The 20,830-nt window shown below is 32.7% G+C and overlaps 1 protein-coding gene across 2 annotated transcripts; it reads left to right on the top strand.

Annotated features, from left to right (window-relative positions):
* The first annotated feature begins 496 nt into the window (after window positions 1-496).
* LOC119557942 (ras-related protein Ral-a) lies at window positions 497-20,270 on the top strand. 2 transcript variants are annotated; one of them, XM_037870960.1, is made up of 6 exons: window positions 497-727; window positions 13,363-13,557; window positions 14,625-14,785; window positions 16,240-16,414; window positions 17,781-17,904; window positions 19,225-20,270. In XM_037870960.1, exons 2-5 carry the CDS (start codon window positions 13,405-13,407, stop codon window positions 17,895-17,897), a joined length of 606 nt encoding a protein of 201 aa, XP_037726888.1. In that variant the 5' UTR covers window positions 497-727; window positions 13,363-13,404; the 3' UTR covers window positions 17,898-17,904; window positions 19,225-20,270. The 2 variants fall into 2 exon arrangements, with proteins under 2 accessions (XP_037726888.1, XP_037726889.1); XM_037870961.1 differs by lacking the exon at window positions 17,781-17,904 and having other exon boundaries at window positions 498-727.
* The last annotated feature ends 560 nt before the right edge of the window (window positions 20,271-20,830 follow it).

The following is a 20,830-nucleotide window of genomic DNA, read 5'->3' as shown; positions in this document are numbered from 1 at the left end:
AAACTAGCCGAGACACCTTCCGGTCATAGCTGATACACACTCCCGACTTAGCGGAGACACCTTCCATTTGACTTATCGATAGTTTGCGTGTTATCGCCATCTGTCCTACAAAATCGATATATGAATATATCGATACCGATAGTTATACTCGATATCAGGAGGCGTTAAAACCCCTTTTCGATAGTAAACCGGTTTCATGTTAAAGTAAAAAAGCAGCCACAGAACACTGTATTTGTAATTTAATATTAATAATTATATTCATTTTGTAAGAAATATCTTTGAAGATCTATGATCAAAAAATTGAAAAACAGTAGTATATCGAAAGCTAACAGAAATGTAAAGATTAATCGTTGTAATTTTACATCTCTGTTAACACGCTGGAGTTTAACATTTAGTGATGTGATATCGCCGATAGTCACCATGGAATATCGATATTTCCGAAAGTCTCAGAAACATCGACTCATTGATGGTTCCATCGGCCCTTTGCCACCTCTATCTAGTTTCACACTTACAAGCAAAACCATCGGTTTTTTTATTTGCGGCGTGCGGCGGAAAAGAGAAACCGAAAAGCAGCCAATTTATTGTTGTGATCCGATCCTGTTCCTGCAGGCTCCACTTATCTTTATCGCGTCCCCAACTTTTTTGTTCAGTGCATCAAGTGCAACAAAAAAACGGAGCGGCAGACCAAAGCGGACACGCAAAACACAAAAAAAAAAAGGAAAACGAAGTACGCAAAAAGGAGAAAAGAGAAGCAGAAGCATTTACAACTACAGCAAAATAAAGTGATTACGCATATTTCGTATGTTGTTCTTGTTGATACCGTTTTTTTTTTTGCCATGCCGAAAAATACTTTCTTTTTCCCCACACACGAACGAAAATTGATTGATAGCTAGAAAGGAATATTAGGTTTTTGTTTTATAAACAACATTTGTAAAAGCCGCCAAAAGGCGCCGCTGCCACCGTCGCAGTCGACGTCAAAGAAAGTGTGTGTGTGTTTGTGGTTGTGTGCGAAGCAAAAGGCGAAAAAAACCAAGCCCAAAAGTGAAATTTCTCTCAGCGTTTTTTTTTGTTGCCTTGTTAAATATTTAAATGTAAACTAAATAAAAGGCATTTGCCTTTTGTTTGTGTGCGTGCTTCATTCAGCGAAAATAAAGGGAATAGAGAAGAGGAAGCGGGAGAGAAAGGGAAGAGAGAGAGCCTTTTATCAACGGCTATCAGCGGAAATATTTGTTGCCGCACCCCGCTTGACCTTATTCTCTTTCGCTCCCTCTCCCTTCCTGCTCCGCAACCTCGCCCCTGCTTTATCGCCCTCTCTTTTTGCGGGGTGTGCAAGGTGCAGTCGGCGTCGCCGTCGCCGCCCGCATTTTGCGCGTTGACTCATACACACACAAGTGCCATACACACACGCCCCATCGCCCCCACCGCCCCTTTCCAATTCAACCTCCTTTACCGTTCCCTTCTGGGATTGTTTACCGTACCTTGCGGTATTTTCGCCAAAAATACTGCAGTTATTAAATTAAATAATGGGCAAACGTGGTATTTTTCCATGCAATCTATTTTGGTTTATATTTTTAAAAAGGTTCTTAAAGTTAGGGTCTCAAGGAAACAATTTTTATTTTGTTTAAATTTGTATTTTTTTAAACCAAAAACTGATTTTTCACACAAAAAAGTACATTTTTTTAAACTCTTACCATTTTTACAAATTTTAAAATCAGAATTGGCTTAAAATTAATCCTACATATTTAAAAAAAACTCCATAATCTATATTTTTTGTGGTTCAAGTATTACCCCCTAAATTAAATAATGGGCAAATGTGCTATTTTTAATTATATTTCCATATTTCAAAATGTAGAGATAATTATTGTTGGTTATAATTGCTGTTTTTTTAGGTCGTTTCACCCGCTTCATGTTTTTTCTCCACTTTGGGGTATTTTTGCGATGATTACTTAAATTATTAAATCAGATGAAAAACAATCTGGTATTTTTGTGTAATGATAAATTGTTTTTTTAGCCAGGACGGTCAAATTTTTAACAAACAATTTTTTTTAGTTTTTAAAAGGCCTTTGAAAAAATCGTATTTTTATTGCACGCACAGTATAAGCCCAAATTAATAGCAAATTTAAAGGGAAATCAATTTTTCAAATCAAGGGAAACTCCGTTGTTTTTATACAAGTATTCGAAATATTATCTATTGTTTTTGAATACTTTATTTTCTTTATTTTATAAAAATCTTAAACTCGTCATTCTTTTAACTGCAAAGGCAATTAAAAAAACTTTAATAAGTATGTATGTACATGCCTGGAAAGGTTCTCAATCTACTTAATCCTGGGAGTCTAGTTCTAGCAAGACATCCCCATCTTGTAATCACTTCACAAGCATCGACTACAATATCGTTGGAACTATACTTCATTTTATAAGAATATTTTTTATTCTAAAATTCTAAAATATGGTTAAGAATATTTTTTTATCACGAGTTGTATTTTTTCTTTGCGCTTCCAAGAACCTTTGGTGGTATTTTTGTCACTTAAAATTCACGAAAATTCCTAGAAACAGTCTTGTTTTAATCTCAGTTATTTCGTGAGATCGTTTTTTATGGCATTCGCTTTGGGGTTTTTTCGGATACAATTTTTTGTTTATCTCACAATGACCCGTTTTCCACTATTCTTTCCCCATCCCATTTTTCTTGATCTCGACGAACGTGCCAATTTTTGGATTCTGTTGCTAATCGGCGGAACCACTTTGACATTAGCGTTAGATCATCATGACCGTAATCGCAAAGCCGCTTTAACATTATCGGCATCTTCATATTCCGTCTTTTTTTTATCATCACGTTAAAAGAGCTGCAAAAAATAATGTACAAAAATGAAAACTGGAAACGTGACACAGAAAAATTGTTTGAATTCATGTTTTACAGTTTTTAATTAAGCTCAAGTTCAAGATCAATTTGTGTGCCTCCTGGTTTTAATTTAATACTTTTTTTCTGACTCACTCCTTGATGATACCCAAACAACTTGTTTTTTCTGATGTGTGTCACATATACACCGTATTTTTCCCCTTTTCACCCGACGTTTGCTAATTATTATTTGTTTGTTTGGTTACCAAGGGGCGTCAAAAGCTTTCAGCAATAAAACCGAAAAGCGAACGAGGGAAAAAAAGAGAATTATGCGAAAAAATGCGTTCTGAGTTCCTCCAAAACTGAACCATCGAACGGTTGACATATGGTTGGGGAAGTGGGATTTGGGGTGTTATTGATTTTTTCTTTTCAGTCGTAGGAAATTTTACAAATTTACATATGTTAAATATAAAGTATATTTTAGAGGGGTGTTATAAGATAGAGGAACTCTACTCTAAGAACATACTTAGATTTTTCGGAATTTTTAGAAATCCTGGATTTATTTTAAACAAAACCATTTATTTGTCAGCAATAAATGTATATATTTACATAATTTTGTTTGTAATAAGTTAATTTATTACTATAAGTTTCCATGGCGGAAGGGCTATAAAAATGAGCTACATTAACTGTTTGTTTGTTTATTGATATTCCTAGAAATCCATTTGTTATTAAAACTGTATATGGAGTTAAATAAAATTAAAACAAACATAATTTCTTATTTTAATATCCCAGAACATTAACTTGAACTCATGTTGACCTTTGTTTTTTAATTGCCTTTGACCTTTTTCTAATACAGTTCTATGGCAGGTGAGAATAGATTAGCAACAGAGGAGTAAAAAAAAAAAACACCGCACTGACTCATGATCTTCACGATCTCTCGCAGTGACACAGTTTCTATATATTTTTCTCATCTTTTGTTCGTCGACATCTCCGACATTTGCTAACTTGGCCCAAAGGCAGAAGATAGCGCAACTCGGCAACTTAGCCTAATTTATAGCCATCAAGCTGTGATTTGCTCTAATTTCACTTCTAATGGGAGTTCGTCAAGGGAGACAAATCAGAGAAATTGGTTCTTTTTCTTGGCCAAGACTCTATTATGGCCACATAAAAGTTTGTTTTATACGTCTGTTGATGTTGGCCTAATGCATGTACACTTAAATTGCTTTGGGAGGAACCAAAGCAAAGGTCCATAATGTGATTTGCCAAAGTGAAGAGTTCATTTTGATGAACATTTCTGATTTACGGAGCTTTTATGTGATGACCGCATTTGGCTGTCAAATGTGCCTTAATGGCTTCGATTATCAGATTGGTTTTAAATTAATGACTTTATAAATCTCTAATTGATTAATTGTACAAATTGTAGATCAAAGTACAATTCTCGTTCTTAAAGAATTTAAAATGTATAGATTGTTCAGTTGTTGATTTTCGATACTCATCAAATTCGCGTAATCATTTATATGTTTGCCCACTTTAGTTGTTACATCATCGTATCAACATCTCCAAAGTTCTCCAGCTATATACAGGCCTTATACAGGTTTTATTTTGTTTTGCGCTCAGGTTCTCAAGTGTTTCTCCATGGCTTTTGTTGTTGCTCTATCGCATTTGAAGATCTTTTATCACAGCTGACTATGCCTAGGTTTTAATTATGCTCTCCTCGCTTCAGAAAACACTTCCCACGCATTGTTCGTATATGTACCTGTTTTTCTTTTACCACTCCGGTGTGAATTGAGTTTATTTTTTATTTTTTGTATGGGTTATATGTATCTATCTCTATCTCCAAAAGCAGATCAAACTTGCTCGTCCAAATAAAACGCTTTGTAAATGGCTCTGGGCCACGCATTTCGCTTGACAAGTTTACCTCAACGTGTGCAAAGAAAGTTGTAAAAAAAGTTGTACAGCTAATGAACAAGTTCCCCAACACTTTCTCAGCTTAAAAAAAGATACTTGCCGATTTCGCGGAGGGGTCGGCAGAAATGAACAATAGTTCAAAGCGACAGGGTCGCAGAGACAATTAAAAACAAACATTACGCTGGGAGAATGATTAAGAAGCATTACACTCTTATCAATAATTGTTATATTATTTGGGAAAGTTTATTTTTATTACCAGAATCTTAATTAATAGTTATTTAAATGGTAGGCTAAAAGAAATTTATTTTTAATTCTTTTAAAAAATAATTTTTATGTATCATTCTTAGTAAAAGAAAGATAAGAACTTTAAAGTATTATTCACTTCACAATTTTTGAAAAAATTATGCTCTGATTTTTTGTGGTATTTTAAAAGTGATTTCTCTCTGTGGGTAGCTATTTTAAACTTGACATTGAAAGCGTTGCACGCGACTGCGCAGCGGCGTCGAAATCGTTGACTAAATGCAAATTCAAATAAGTCACAAAAATAGTGACTCAGCTGGAAAAAATAGCATTCCCAAGAGAGTTATTTTCGTAGTTGATTTAATGTCTTTTTGTTTTGTTCTGATATTGTCTCCATTTTGAAGTTTTTATTTATTAAAATTTGTCAAAGTTTTGAAGAGTTTTTGCCAATGTAATATCGATAAAATAAAATATAGATAGATGAAGTCAAAAAAAGGACTCCAGTTATCCAACTGTGATGAGGAATTATAACTAAATACGATTAAATATGTGAATTGTAGAAATATAGAACTATTTATCGATTGCTATAGCGGAATATCGATAAAAACGATAAGTTTGTTACATTTAACGAATTTTGTTATTCAGTGTAGTATGCGTTAATCGCACAAGTGCATTGAACTGATCGAACGGGGGAATAGCCATCTCCTCAATGAAATAAGAAAAGTTTACTTATAGAGATTTCTTTGCTGCTTGATTAATGCACTCTGTACTCTTTCTTACCATGTCACCCATTTCTTTCCCACTTCTCTTGAGTACTCAGACCTGCATTTAATGATGTACAAAAAAAAAATAGAATAAAAAAGAGATTAAAATGCAAAATTCCCACACAAAGTCAACAAAGTTGTGATGACAAGTTAAAAAAAAACGAAGCATAAAAAGAGAATATTATGCGTGCATCTTTTATCTTTTTCCCCCCCCTTATGGCAGTTTATTGAACTTAATCTTGTGCGGAAGTTTTACAAAATCACGCCTCTTCACTTTGGAGAATGCAATAAAACAAAAAAGAGTGCAAATAAATTAAAATAAAAAAGAAAAGCGGCGACGAGAAATCGGCTGCACTTGTAAATTCTGCAAATGGCGCAGCAAAATAAACGAAAAAGGGGGAAAATGGCGTGGAAAGGGGGGCAAAAACTTGGCAGAAAATTAAACCCAGTCAAATAGCAGCCAGAAAATAAGGGGGCGTGGCATTTGAAAGGGATTTTAGCATTTCAATTGCTCAATTACGCCCGGTATTTCGTTTATCTTTGGTTAGTTGGATTTTCTTTTTCTTGTTTTTTGATTTCGAGGCAAAGGAATTTTTGCTATAAAATCGTTCCAGTAATTACCATAAACTTATAGGATAGTCTTATAAACATTTTCTGCGGTCTATAAATACGGCTCGTTTCCCCCCTATTCGTTCACTTAGAAAAAATTGTGAAAATTATTTTTTATTTTTTAATGAAAGGTATAAAAATATGCTAAAAATTGAGTAGTAGTTTGAATGAATTTAAAATAAAGTAGTAGTATTTTTGCAAAATAAAAAAAATTTATGATCGACTGATTTTGTTTCTCTGCATTAACTGTAACTTTGTTAACCACAAAATCGGCCTCCAAGGTTATAGCCAACAAATCACAACAACATGGGGGCAGTCAACCAACAACAATAACACCATAACAACGCCAACAAGGCCTAAAGTAAACTAAAATCCGCTAAATATAAATTCATTAATTTAACAGTTAGGCTTGAAATGGAAATAGCAAAACAAAGAAAAAAAGATATAGCAAAGCAAACATGGCAAACTCTGACACGAATTTCACGAAGCACACGCAACACGCATTGGAATGATGGGAAAACTGTTAGCTAAAAATATAGTAAATGAAGATATAGACCTGAGTATTACCCAAAAGATTAATAGAAGTTCCAGGAACTACAAAAATTAAAAAATAAAAGATTAAATTGGTAGAAAGAACTCATAGTACATCTAAAATATTATACAATATATAATGCAAGATAGGAAGTTAAGAAAAATGCGAAAACTGTTAGCTGAACATATACTAAATGGGGTTATGTATATACCCGAATAATACCCAACATTATAATAAATGTTCCAGGGAAAAAAAATATTTTTTAAATAGGTAGGAAGAACTCGTAGAATATCTGAAATATTATAAAAAATATGAATACAAGATAGGAAGTTAGGAAATACAAATCATGACAGTATTTCTTGGTATTCGGATAGAAAATTATATAAACATAATTAAAAAGATCGCAAAAATCACCATTAAGAATTTTTAAATTTTACATTAGATTTGGAGAATACTAGAATAACCTTTGAGACCCCAACTCACTCACCTGATATACATATCACAAGCATATACCCCTTTAAGGTGTCGTTAGAGCAACCTCCCCACTAATGGTATAATGCCAACACAAAGAGCCAAAGGAAATTAAGGCAATGCCAAAGGCCAGAAACACGAAGAGGGTGACAAAAGAGATGAGGGGAGAGAGCAAAGAAGGCCCAAGAGGCCCGTTTTGTGGGAACTGGTAATAGCGGTAAACTCGTAGACTTTCGTGCACATTAAGCATTAAACTAAACTCTTCGAGTTGCACATGCCACACATCACGCTTGGATAACCACCCACAAAAAGACGAAAAAACTACAGTAAACGGTCGATAATAGGAAACAGAAATGATTCCGATAGACTTTCGATTATTTATTTTTTTAAAATTTAAATTTAAAGACTTCCTAAAAAAATCATTTTCTATTTTAAATAAACATCGATAACTTGTAATACATTTTTTATAATATACACTTTTTATCGATAATTCTAAAATAGCAACCATGTGATCCCTTTTTTTTTTAGCATTATTAATACCAAAGATTATGTTGAGCTGTAGGAAATATCGGTAGTAATATCTTTGGTTATATATTTGTTTTAACTTCATGATCTATTGCAATACCATTAAGATAATAATGATAATTCAACAACGAAAACTGACGATATAGGTAGGAATCTTCATAAAGTACATACGTTTTCTACCCTACATTTAAATGAAATCCTCTAGAGAAACCAATTCTTTTAAAGTTTAAAAATTTTAAACAGTTCATTATTCATAGAGCTCTCTGTACTAATAAAAATAAAAGCAACCGTGGCTGAAGACCATGGAAAGGCACAAAAAACTAAACTTGAAAAGGAGAAGACGCTAAAAACTGACGTCATCGGCAACCCACCACCAAAAAAAAAAACTAAATAAAAAGGGGGGATAAACGGAAAAGCCGAGAAAAAAAAAAAACAATGGAAAAATCAAATCGAAATCGAATGGGAAAATAAGCGAAACCATGATATGAGTAATAAACAAATCGGACGCCCAACGGAGCCGGGAGATTTAAAAGTATACATATGAACGTATCGCAGAAAATGTGCAGAGAAATTGCTGATTGTGAAAAACTTCATAAATTCTCTCGATCGCCGATTTCTACGGTCTGTTCAAAATCACTTGGGACCAAATAAATATCGGCCAAACGGTTCGATTATTCATACTAAATAATTGGCTCAGGCGAAAAGTTCACTCGAAGTGAATAAAATCGCGAAAGGTAGTTTATATGTTTTAGGGGAAAAGCGCAAACATTGTTGCCGATGAAAGTACTATAGTTTGCGGGATCGTTCGAGCGAGAAAAAGGTGAAAGGAAATTTTAGATCCAAAAAAGTCTTTAGCCTTTGATGTCTAAAAGATTAATGCCGACCTCAGTAAATATTTTAAGCTTTCTTTTGAAAAAATAGATGATAAAGTAACTTAATAAATGCTTCAACATATATCCCATAAATAGGATTCCAAATACTCCCAAAAAATTAAACAAAATGTGTTTATAAAGTTAAATGTTTTGAGGTACCTATAATGGGAAAATTAGGAAAAAATAAACACAAAGTAATTGTTTTAATTAAAATTAACATTAACATAATAATGTATTATATTATATTTTCAAACAAAATCTACAAAGCATTTAAATTTCACAAACATAAAGCTCAATTAACATATGTACAAACGTTTAAAAAATGTGTGTTTGAAATACAAATATTTGACAATGATAAATGAGCTTCAAAGAAACGTAAAAAGCGTTTAAGAATTTTTTAAAAAATCTTTGAAGGTCCATATTTATTCATTATTATTAGGAATATATAATGTTTGATGTTTAATATTTACTAAGTCTTTATAAAATCTATGAAATCAATTTTACCTTTATTTAAACCAAAGACTTTTGCCAATGTTCATTAGATACAAAATGGTTTGTTGAAGACTCAGTCAATAATCAGAATGCAGGAGTCTAATAATTAATATTTGATCAACATGAAAGAGCAGTTAATGTTGACACACACCAAATAGAGGAAACGAAATTCCGTTTTTGTTTAAAGTACTAACAAGAACTTTGGCTAATTTATGGACAAAACTGGGTGGATTTTGCTGGGGTGGGGTGGGTGGTACTAGGGTAAACAACTACGGAATGACGTCATGACAGGTGAAACGACTTTTTGGCTGTGTTATTTTCACCAATAGGTAACAAATGAAATTTCCGCAAATCGCAGGAACCAAACACAAAATGTTTGGATTTTTATTTCTCAATATGTACGTATATCTGTGTACTTTTATTTTGCAACCCGTTCTATTTTTTGCCAGCCTTTTAATTAGAGGAAATTCTTTTTTAATGCCAGCCATTAAAAACTAAAAATTCATTTGTGCTTTGTTTGGCTTTTTTATTATAACAATTAAATTGGTTTTTACGAGTTTTGGTTTACGTAAAAATATATATTTTCACCAGCTGAATTCCCAATTGGCAAATAATCTAATCAGAAGAACCACCAACTATTTAAATTATTGTTTTCCAAAGAAATCAAAGAATTAGATTCCTAATTTCAAATGCACGAAGTCGTATTTCCAGAATAACAAATATGTAACTAAAATTGATCAAGTTAGGGGAAATTATTAAGAAATGATTGGATGTTGTCTTTAGCTTTTAGCGGTTCCACTTCAAGTGATAACTTCGGGTTCTTCAAGTGCTGTTCATAACCGGTAACCATTTGCCATGGGAGCCATATCTTGTCTAACTCGACGGTTAACTTCCAAGTCAACGTTTTTTTATTGCAAAAAAAAAACTTGAGCTTAAATCGAACGGCGATATTTCAATTGGAAATGGCAAATTCCTAGTTGTATTTGTGCAATTTTCCTATTTTTTCTTTCGCTTAGCAATAAATTAATTTGGAATGCACATTCCGCTTTTGGGACCATATAATTTTGGCCATAATGTTAATTTTAGAAAAAGTGCATATGCGGAAAAGTGTGGTCTTCAAGATCGTAAAACGATTTTTTTTGGAATTTTTATTATGATCATTTTATGAGCTCCATAAATAATTTCATGCGTTTTTAAAGTTTGCTGTTAAAGTTGAGGAATTTTGCCCCCATTGAAAATGTTGCAAATGAAATATTACAAAATAAAATGTTGCCAAAGGAATTTGGGGGAAAAGAAGTTCGAAAGTATTATTTTCTTGTCTAAAATTCTTAAGAAATAAAAATAATAATTTCTTTAAAGCCTTATACCATTATTTTCTTTTTAAAATTGTGATCATTTTATGTGCTCCTTAAATAGTCTTATGCATTTTTAAAGTTTCTTGTAAAAGTTAGGGAATTTTACCGAAAGTACTTTGAAAACATCTAAAAATATTTTTTTTAGCAATCAAAACAATTTACAAATATTTTATAAATGGTTAAAAAAGAAAAATATTATTTTTTCGATTGGTAAGCAATCCATATAATAAAGTAATAACTAAATTCTTCGCAAGAGGTACTTAAAAGTGCATACACTCCACGCATTTTTGATTCACCAGGTTTTTCCCGTATTTTTGTGTTGTCAAGCTCGCACAGCGTTGCGTATGAGTAATATGCAATTTAACAAGTTTGCCGCCGCTATTCCCAGGTGTTTCTGTTAGCAATTGGCCAACAATCCCCCTTGACAATTCAATTGACTCAAACTGGGTGTGGGAAGTTTTTTTCTTTTATTGTTATTATTTTCCTCCATCCAATTTTTAGCCTTTTATTTGCGCTCTCTCGAGTCAAAATTGATTGACGTGCAGCTCTAACGCTGATTACTCATACGCAGTGGTGGCCCAACTGGTTGACTGACTGACAATTGCTCGCCGTTGTTTCATTTGGCTGACTGACTGACTTGTTGCCTCCTGATTCATTCGACACCACCAGCTGCCTGCCCGCTATTCCATTCAATTTTCCACTTTTCCGTTGCCGCGTCAAATTGAAAGGCTAGAAAGAAAAACTTACAAAAAAAAAAAAAACATGGAAAAGACGGAAGAAAACAAGATAAAGGGAATTGTCCTATTTTTAGAATACCCTTTTGTTACTTGGGGAGTTTATTTGTAATCTTTTTCACAACGATTGTGGGGCAACTATGTGTAGCTTGTTTCAAATGTCTGTCTAAAGTCTAGACATGTTTGATATTTTCAAGAAATAGTTCTACCCAAACAAAAGTATATTTTTTTTTTACTCATGCCCTTTTTCAAAGTAGTATTTCTTTTAGAAATTAGCTTTGCCATTTTCTGTAAATTTTTGTAAACAGTAAGTAAAACAAAATCATCGTTTATTAGTTTAAAAAAAAATATACTATAATAAAAGGAATTTATAGATAATACCTTAATAGAGCTCCCTCCTTAAAAACTCAAGTTATCAATGGGTCTTTACCCATATATAATTATTTTTAATATCACTTAATAAGTGTGAAATAAAATAGCCAAATAACTTATTCGTGCACCCATTTTTTGCTTAGCCTTTAAAAACCAGTTAACTTATCTCAAGTAACAACCATGGATAATTATTTAATGCCTTTTTCATTTCAATGATTTCAATGCGGTTAATATTTTTGCCTTATAAGCGTATCCAATTTTGTGGTTATTTTGGTAACTTAAATACCTTAGCAACCCTGAGCCAGATGGGGATTCAAAAAATCGAGTTAAGCTGGAAAAAATGATGTCTACAGTGGGAAATCAGCTTGAATGTTTGAACTCTTAAATGGAAATTGGCCAACTGCCAAATGGCCACGTGCGTCTCGATTTCTCTTTGCCTCATTTATAGGGAATATGTATATCTCCATTCCCTCAATGCGTACTTTTCAATACCTCAATTTATTGCAATCGATGACGCAGTGAGCGAATGCAAAGGGGTTTCGGGAACATAGGGGAATAAATGGTCACAAAAGGCTAATTGCAAACGGCAGCAACTGAAACGAAAAAAAAAAACAAAAAAAAAACCCCAGAGTCATTTTGGCCCGGTCTGCATTATGCTGCTATATGTTGGCCTTTATATGCTGCTGTTGTTGTCCCGCTTCGCCATGTGTAAATAGTTCAATGAACTTTTCATTTTATGCTTCATTTGCGACTCGAACAAAGCGAAAGAAACAAGCCAGAAAATGCGAGAATGGGCAAGTCGAAGATGGAAATACTCTAGATGTAAATAATACAAAATGTGATAATAGTAAAATATTAAAATTAAAGTATTTGTAGTAAATAAGATTGGCTATTCACAGACAAATTTAATTTATTCCATTATAGGAATTAATAATTTGTAATAATCATGTTTATCAATATTTCATTTAAAAATAAAAAGGACTTGACCTCTGAAAGAATTTATAATTGTTGGTTAGTTGATAGGGAAATAATCCTATTTATAGAAAATATTTTTTTAAATAAATTATTTAATGAATATTTCATATTTCCTTTTTGTTCATAGGAAATAAATAAATGAGGAAAGTGCTTGAATTTTAATATATCAGCCTTAAAGTTTTCTTTCTTGTATACATATAAAATAAAAAATCGATTAAATATTTAAAATGTAAAATACTTTTATTATACAAAATAAAAATACCCTTTTCTAGAGCATTGAAAGTGTAAAAAGTACAATGGCGAATCATTGACGGCTTTTCTTATTGCCATCGTTTGTTACGTAACCCCGAGAAAAGCTGAAAAGCCGAGACAAAAACAATCAGTAAACCTGTGAGCCAACTGTTAAGTTGACAGCTGCAATCTTTTTTGGGGTAACACAAATACGATCGTGGTTTCTTTTACAGTTCACCATTCATAACTTGCCATTTAAATAAACCCATTCGCACCTTATACATTTGTACAAACTAAACTGCACACCAAAAACAAACAAAAAAAAATGGCAAAACAACAAGAAATATGCGTATATTATACCTTTTTGGATTTGCTGACGACTGTCCAAACAGGAAGCACCTATTTATTTGCTTAATTATTTATTTATTTTTGTTATTTCGCATTTCCAGCCAGAGAGTGTGCGAGCAAGTGAGAGAGCAGATCCCGCCATCATGAGCAAGAAGCCGACAGCCGGACCGGCGCTCCACAAGGTCATCATGGTGGGCAGTGGCGGCGTTGGAAAGTCCGCCCTCACACTGCAGTTCATGTACGACGAGTTCGTCGAGGACTACGAGCCCACCAAGGCCGATAGCTATAGGAAAAAGGTGAGGGTTCCTGGGATGCGATGTACAAGGTCCTCAGATCCGAAAAGTGGTTTTCGGAAATCCTGATGTAGATACCTAATAGATCAAAACAATATAGAATTCCCCGATATCTTGTATAGAAAATGGTGCACATACAAGCCCACCAAGAACGATAGCTATAACTTCTTTAGATCCGAAAAGTGGGATTCCTGATATAGAAACCTAGCAATATAAAAATTATATGAAATTCCCGGAGATCTAGAATAGTTTAATGTAAAAATAAGAACAGGTGAGGGTTCCTTTAATATAAAGTACTAGTTCCTTAGATCCAAAAAGAGTTTTTGGGAAATTCCAATATGAGATTTCTAATAAAAAGTAGGATTCCTGATATAGAAACCTAGCAAGCTCAAAATTATATACAATTCCCGGAGATCTAGAAGAGATAAATGTGTAAAAAAAAAACAGGTGAGGGTTCCTATTAAAAACGGTCTTAAAAACGGTTTTTGGGAATTCCAATATAAGATTTCTTATAAAATCGAAATAAAAGATAATTCCCGGGCTTCTGGTATGGAAAAAGGTTAGGGTTCCTAAGATATAAATAACAAGTTTCTATGGTTCGAAAAAGGTTTTTGGAAACCCCTTTATACAAATCGAATAAGACCAACATAAAAAAGAATCCCCTGATTTCTGGTATGGAAAAAGTTTTACAACTTCAACGAGATCCTTAAATATGTTTCTGGAAAATTGACTTACCGTACCATCAAATTTAGAGAGGTGGTTTTAGAAATCTAGTTAAATCAAAACTATATATTTCGAAGCTTTGTATTCCTGATATAGAAATAGTACGTTTTCCATAAGTTTCTTAATGTATAAATAACTCCCATGTTTAGTTAAATAAGATTTTATCGTTATTGGATTTTTTACTTCCATGGGTGTTACTTCACTGGGCTTAATTGCATGCACCCGTACCTAGTATTTAAATCCCACCTGATCTTTTCAGAAAAAAGAAAGAAAAAAATGCCTTAAATTATTTTAAACTGCTTTCAAATGTGTATAAATAATAAGTTTTGTATGAATTACCCAATCAGGTTGTGCTGGACGGCGAGGAAGTACAAATAGATATATTGGATACGGCTGGCCAGGAGGATTACGCCGCCATCAGAGACAATTACTTTCGCAGCGGCGAGGGTTTCCTCTGTGTCTTCTCCATCACAGACGACGAAAGCTTCCAGGCCACCCAGGAATTCAGGTGAGTGTGTCAAGCGGTTCTCTGGGTTTTCCCCTCTGCATTTTTCCCCATTTTCCCTGAGGTCTCTCGAGAGTCTCGCGCTTTGCGTTCGTCTTGGGCTGACAAGTGTCGCGGTTTTGTTACCCACACGAGCCTTACTTTTTTTTGCCTTCCCATATATTTTTGTTTTTATTATTATTTCGCACTGCTAATTAGTCACACAAGTGGTTCAGTTGTTTTCTCATTTTTTTAGGATGTGTAATTAATTTCTATTCATTTCCTTGCTTTAAAGTTTGAAAGGGGTTTGTAAATAAATTACAAAATAACTCTTGTTTAATTTGATGAGTAATTTTTTAATGACTTTCTGACTTCCTGTTTAGTTTTATCTGTTGAGCTGTTCAGTTGACTCATATAATTTTTTTTAGAACTAAGAGTCATTGTTTTTGGGAATACAAATTAGAATGAGAGTCCCAAAAATATTTTTTAAATATTTGCCACTCCTTTAATAATTCAACTCCTAAGTTTGCTTAGTTCATTCCAGCTAATAAACCAATCTCTAAGTAAGCCATAGCTCTTTATTTTTATTAATACCTTAAGTATGCCATATCATGCCTCTACTCCTGTTAGTTCTACCTATGAATATGCCATATCGTTGTTTGCCATAACTCCCACTTAAACCCCCCTTTTCCATCGACCCAATTGAGTTATTCAAACTTGGCAACTTAATATAGCTGCAGGCAGATAAATATGACTGGAAAATTGTTATTAGACGTCGGCCAGTGACAAGGGGTGTGAACTGGCTTGGGATATATGAAGTACATATACCACCTATAATTATTTATTTTCCAATATTTATGCGTACATACGCGTCTCTGTTTGCCTGCTGGCTTTCGAGTGTAGTGACACACGCACTGAGTCATTTCTCCTGATAAGAGCTTATCTATCAGTTTTGATGAGGTTTTCATTTTCACATTGGCAAAACCATGGGGTCTTTCACAAAACAAAGTTACATGTGTTAGGATTTTTTCATTTAATTTTTTTTCATGTTCATTATAAGTTCAAAAAAATGTAAGCCGTTAAAAACTTTTTTATTTTGACGAAATGTGACTTCATTTTTTTTATGCAGAAAATTTAGAAAACAAGATAGACTATAAAAAATTTTAATGATATATACCAAAAAAACATATAATATATACCAAAAAAACATATAATATATATATATTCATATATAAAAATTAAAATTTTTTATCTTAAAAAAAATAATTTAACAATTACAAACTATTTTTTTTTTTTGTTTAATTAATAATAGTTTATAATTTTATACAAATTATAATAAAAACGAAACCTGCTTATTTTACAAGTTTTAGTTTTACGTTCATCAATAAAATCACTAGCTCCTTTTTCATATATTTAAATGCTGTAGTTTGACACCTGTAAATAATATATTAATGCGAATATTTTTCTTAAATTTCCAGGGAGCAGATATTGCGGGTCAAGAATGACGAGAGCATACCGTTCCTGCTGGTGGGCAACAAGTGCGATCTGAATGACAAGCGCAAGGTGCCTTTGAGCGAGTGCCAATTGAGGGCGCAGCAATGGGCGGTGCCCTATGTGGAGACCTCGGCTAAAACCCGCGAAAATGTGGACAAGGTGAGTGGTAGTGTGTGGATCCTGCCGAAAGGAAGTTGATATTTTTACCACCCCGGAGGAGGGAGAATGTCCAACTCAACTGCGAAGCAAATGAAAACACTCTAGAAATTGGCAAGCTAAATGGTTTCTCTCGAACAACTTAAAACTGCACCCAGTTTTTTGTTCGTTCAACTAGTTTTCTTACAGAGGCTATTTACTGTGATTTGTTTTTTCTTTGTTTTCACATACAAACGAAAACATCACTGAGTACCACCTATATTTAACATTCTTTCAAGCAAAACACTCATTTTATAGTGTATTCTTATCAAGTTGTTTGAGTTACTAATGGTAGAGCTTATCAACACTCATCCACTGAAATTATTCGGATTATTAAGGGCGAAAATAAGGGTGGTTCTAGCGAATTAATAATGAATAAACAAATTATCTATATAATTATTGCCAGGTAAACCATTTTCTTTCCTAGAAAATCTGATTTTTTAAGGAGGTTAAAAACAGAATTTTAGACTACGATAAAGCTTATCCAAGTTCAAAGATCTTCTCACGTTCTTTATACTTGTAGTTATAAACTCAATTCAAGGCTAACACTTAGTTTTTTTTTTAAATGAGAATGATAAGTGGGGGGCGTTCAGATAACAAAGCCATTGAAAATATGTCAGCAGTTTTGGCATGCTTTTTAAAAATATACAAATCTAATCAGGAAGCAAACAATCAAGGGAAAACCCTAATGATAAATTATATTGTAATGGGGAATTAAAATACCAGGAAAATCTTTTCAACTTTTTAAATATTAGAAAATGTCTGTGAAGTAATAGGATTTAAATATTGCTTCCAAAAATGATTATAAAGAATTTCACCTTTTTTTGAGCCGTAAATTTAGAAAATTAGTAGAATTGTAGTTTTGCTTATGTATTAAGTATTTAATTTAAAATCCTTATTTATCTTCAAGAAAATAGACAAAGAACAAATATAAAAGCAAAGAAAACTTCCGATTTATAGTTTTCTTGGTACAGCAAATTGATTTATTTCCCCAGCCACACATACACGGCGAACCACACACAGATACACACACACGCACACAGCTAAACACACAATTAATGCACTGCAAAAAAAAAGTCGTAGGCTAATTTTCCTTGCTTTCAACGTTGTTGTCGCCTTTAACAAATAAATTTTATTTACATTTTATTTTGTACTTGTATTGATAAATACCGAAAGCTAATAGACCTTCATCTTAACAAAATCAAAATGTGTGTGTGTAATTATGTTGGTTCGATCTCAGATCATTATTTATATATTGAATTTGCGTTTACTAATTGACTCTGATGCTGATGACTTTGTATATGACTTAATTCCCAATCCACAATTACAGGTATTTTTTGATTTGATGCGCGAAATAAGATCACGAAAAACCGAAGATTCGAAAGCCACGAGCGGGCGTGCTAAAGATAGATGCAAGAAGCGGAGACTTAAGTGTACCCTACTTTAGGCATTAGGTGCATACAACTCTTCCACTATCAAATACGATCTTAAATATGTATCCTATATGAATATATGACCACACCTGCTTAACCCGTAGACACTCTAATTTGTTGCTTTTAACCCCCAGCTTGATTGCTTTCGGCACTTTCTCTATCTATTTTACTAATAACTTGACCTTGGTTGATTTTACATAAATATATTTTACTATATTTTCTACATTTCCGCTTGTTAGATTTATTGATATAATTTTGTATCATATTTCGTTTACCAAGACTAAACATACAACTAACTCTATAAAAACACAAGAAAGCTTTAATCTATTGGATAGACTAGCACTGGATTTCGGGATAGACGCTGGAAAAACATTGATAGTAATAATTATCGATTGGGATTTGGGGTTTGTAGTTTGGTTAACCAACGATTTATAGGAATAAGATTTCGAGGTTATATTTAAGAATCGATAACTTTTCTGAGGTTTTTATGCTTTTTATACATTTAAATAAAGCATTATAAAATTATAATATTCAAATTCGTTTCGTCGCAGCTCGAAATACGTTATTCTTTCTTAAACGTTTTGAAAGCATTGGTTAACGATTCTTTTTTAAGGATTATTAGTTTCTGTGAATATCCATTCCCAGCTCTTTTGTGGTGTTTTGTATACTTAAATATATGAACAATTTTTCAATGATGAAAACAAATAAAAGGAAACTAAGGTTTTACTAAGATTGAAGCTTGTTATTTTAAAAAATACAAGTTGAATTTACTGACGAACTTTCTAAAACATACCTTCCAGTCTACATTAACTTAACACACACACTTGTACATACACAAACACGCTTATACAAACACTTTAATAAAACAAGATTGATTGAAACTTTTTTTTAAGCATTTCAATAAATTTGAATTTGCTTTTGAAATATGCTTGAATTTTCCACATAATTTATTTCGGTTTGGTTGTATTTCTTAAAAACTTTCTTTTGGTGTATGAAAACCATAAGCAAAATACAAAGAACGGGTAGTTTCTCAGCTATTACAAAATAAATCGAAGTATAAATTCCAAGGAGACAACACTTAATATTAAAATATATACCGTCTCACTCTCTTTTTCTGGACTTTATTTGTTGGTTTTGAAATTTCCTGTTCTGTGGTGAATGAAGAAAGTTTAAGACACTGTTTAAACTTTTCTTTTGTTTGTCTTTTCTTCTTTGGTTTTAGAAACTTTTCAAAATTACTGTAATTATAGAAAAACAATTTAACCCCACCACCTGAAAAATTAATAATGATAAAATGTATCAAATGGAATATGTACTAATGAATCCCTTTTACATGTCTAGGTATTTTATGATCTAATCAGGGATATTTCATCGCGTAAAAAACAACGTCAGACGGACGTGAAACAGCCGCCGAAGCCCAATTCTCATTGCTGCCAACTGCTGTAGGATGAACAACAACAACAACAACAACAACAACAACCGACAACCATACGATGAACAACAAACAACTGCAGCAGCAACAACTTGGAAAACAACAACGGCCACACGGATAACACCAACCACAGAATAAAAGATGAAGAGCAGACCGATATGTTAATAAATAATTAACTTAGAGAACACCAGAACACACGCGAACAGCAGAAAATATCAAAATTATTTGCCACACTCAAAACTCAAACACGTAATCCAAGTTAACTTGCATTGTAATATACATAAATATATTATTTAGGCAATCAATTTCCCCGAAAAAATGAAAAGCAGCACAGCAGCTTACAAATTCTGTCGTTTAGTTTTTGTTCTTTCTTTCAATTTATCGATTTTTGTGTTGCCCCGTACAATAAAATGTTACAACTAAAACAAACACTAAAGCTTAAACGTATTAAATATAATCAATCTTAGACACCTAAAGAAAACTCGTAATAATTATGCAATTTAATAAATGATATAGATATTTCTCTTGTTTAATTATACATATGCATACATTTTTTGTAATATTTTAAAGTTTAATAGCGAAATGCAAACAACACAAACCAACAAGAAACCACACAGAAAAGCTTTTTATAAATACATCTAAATATATATTTAAATATATACGAAATAGTTTAAAGTATGAAACACTTCAAATGCTAGAGAGAAGAAGTAAAAAGAAAGGAAAATGGAAAGAAAAGATATCTCCAATTATTAATTGTAAACGAAGTGAATCGAAACAAATTTTTAATGCAATTTTTGTAATTTTCTAAACCGAAAGCAAATGAGTAGGGACAAATAAACAAAAATACAAAAGAACAATGATGAACTAATGTTTGTAGCAAGCATTGGAGATTTTCCTTTACCTGCAGTTACTTTTTTTCCACGCTAAAACACATCCAATAAATATTTAGCAATTACTTCCGATTGATTTGCTCCTTTGTTTATTTTTGTAAAACTGCATTCTGTATTGTAATATTTAAGCTATTATTATTATGATAATTATTATTAAATATATAAGTTATATATGCAATCGATTGATGGTTGGTTCAACTTTTGTATTAAGCATTTCCCTCGTTTTTCCTGTAAAAACTGTTGCGAAAAACGCAGCTAGTACACTCAACCTTTTTTTTTTCTTTCCTCACAGACACTCACGCATATATCCAAAACAAAATCAAGCAACAACCCGCATTTTTTTTATATAAATATATATACATATACAAATTATAATTACGAGAGTTAAAAAATGGCGATTGATGGAGTGTAATGTTTAGCTTGACTCAGAAATAAACCGAAAAATATGAGAAATACAGAATAAACCTATTTTACTTGCTGGGCCTGAAAGTATGCAGTATGAAATATTGTGGGAGCAATTAACTTTCTGAATTTTCTAGCTTTTCTTTGGATATGGAACCCTCCACGATCTTCTCAAAGTGTTGCATATAGTCCAAGCAATTTTCGAATTTGTAATAAAGATCGC

This window comes from Drosophila subpulchrella, chromosome X, assembly GCF_014743375.2.
Source record: "Drosophila subpulchrella strain 33 F10 #4 breed RU33 chromosome X, RU_Dsub_v1.1 Primary Assembly, whole genome shotgun sequence".
NCBI lineage: Eukaryota > Metazoa > Arthropoda > Insecta > Diptera > Drosophilidae > Drosophila > Drosophila subpulchrella.
The sequence above is the reverse complement of the archived record's forward strand: the minus strand, read 5'-3'. Positions and strand labels throughout refer to the sequence as shown.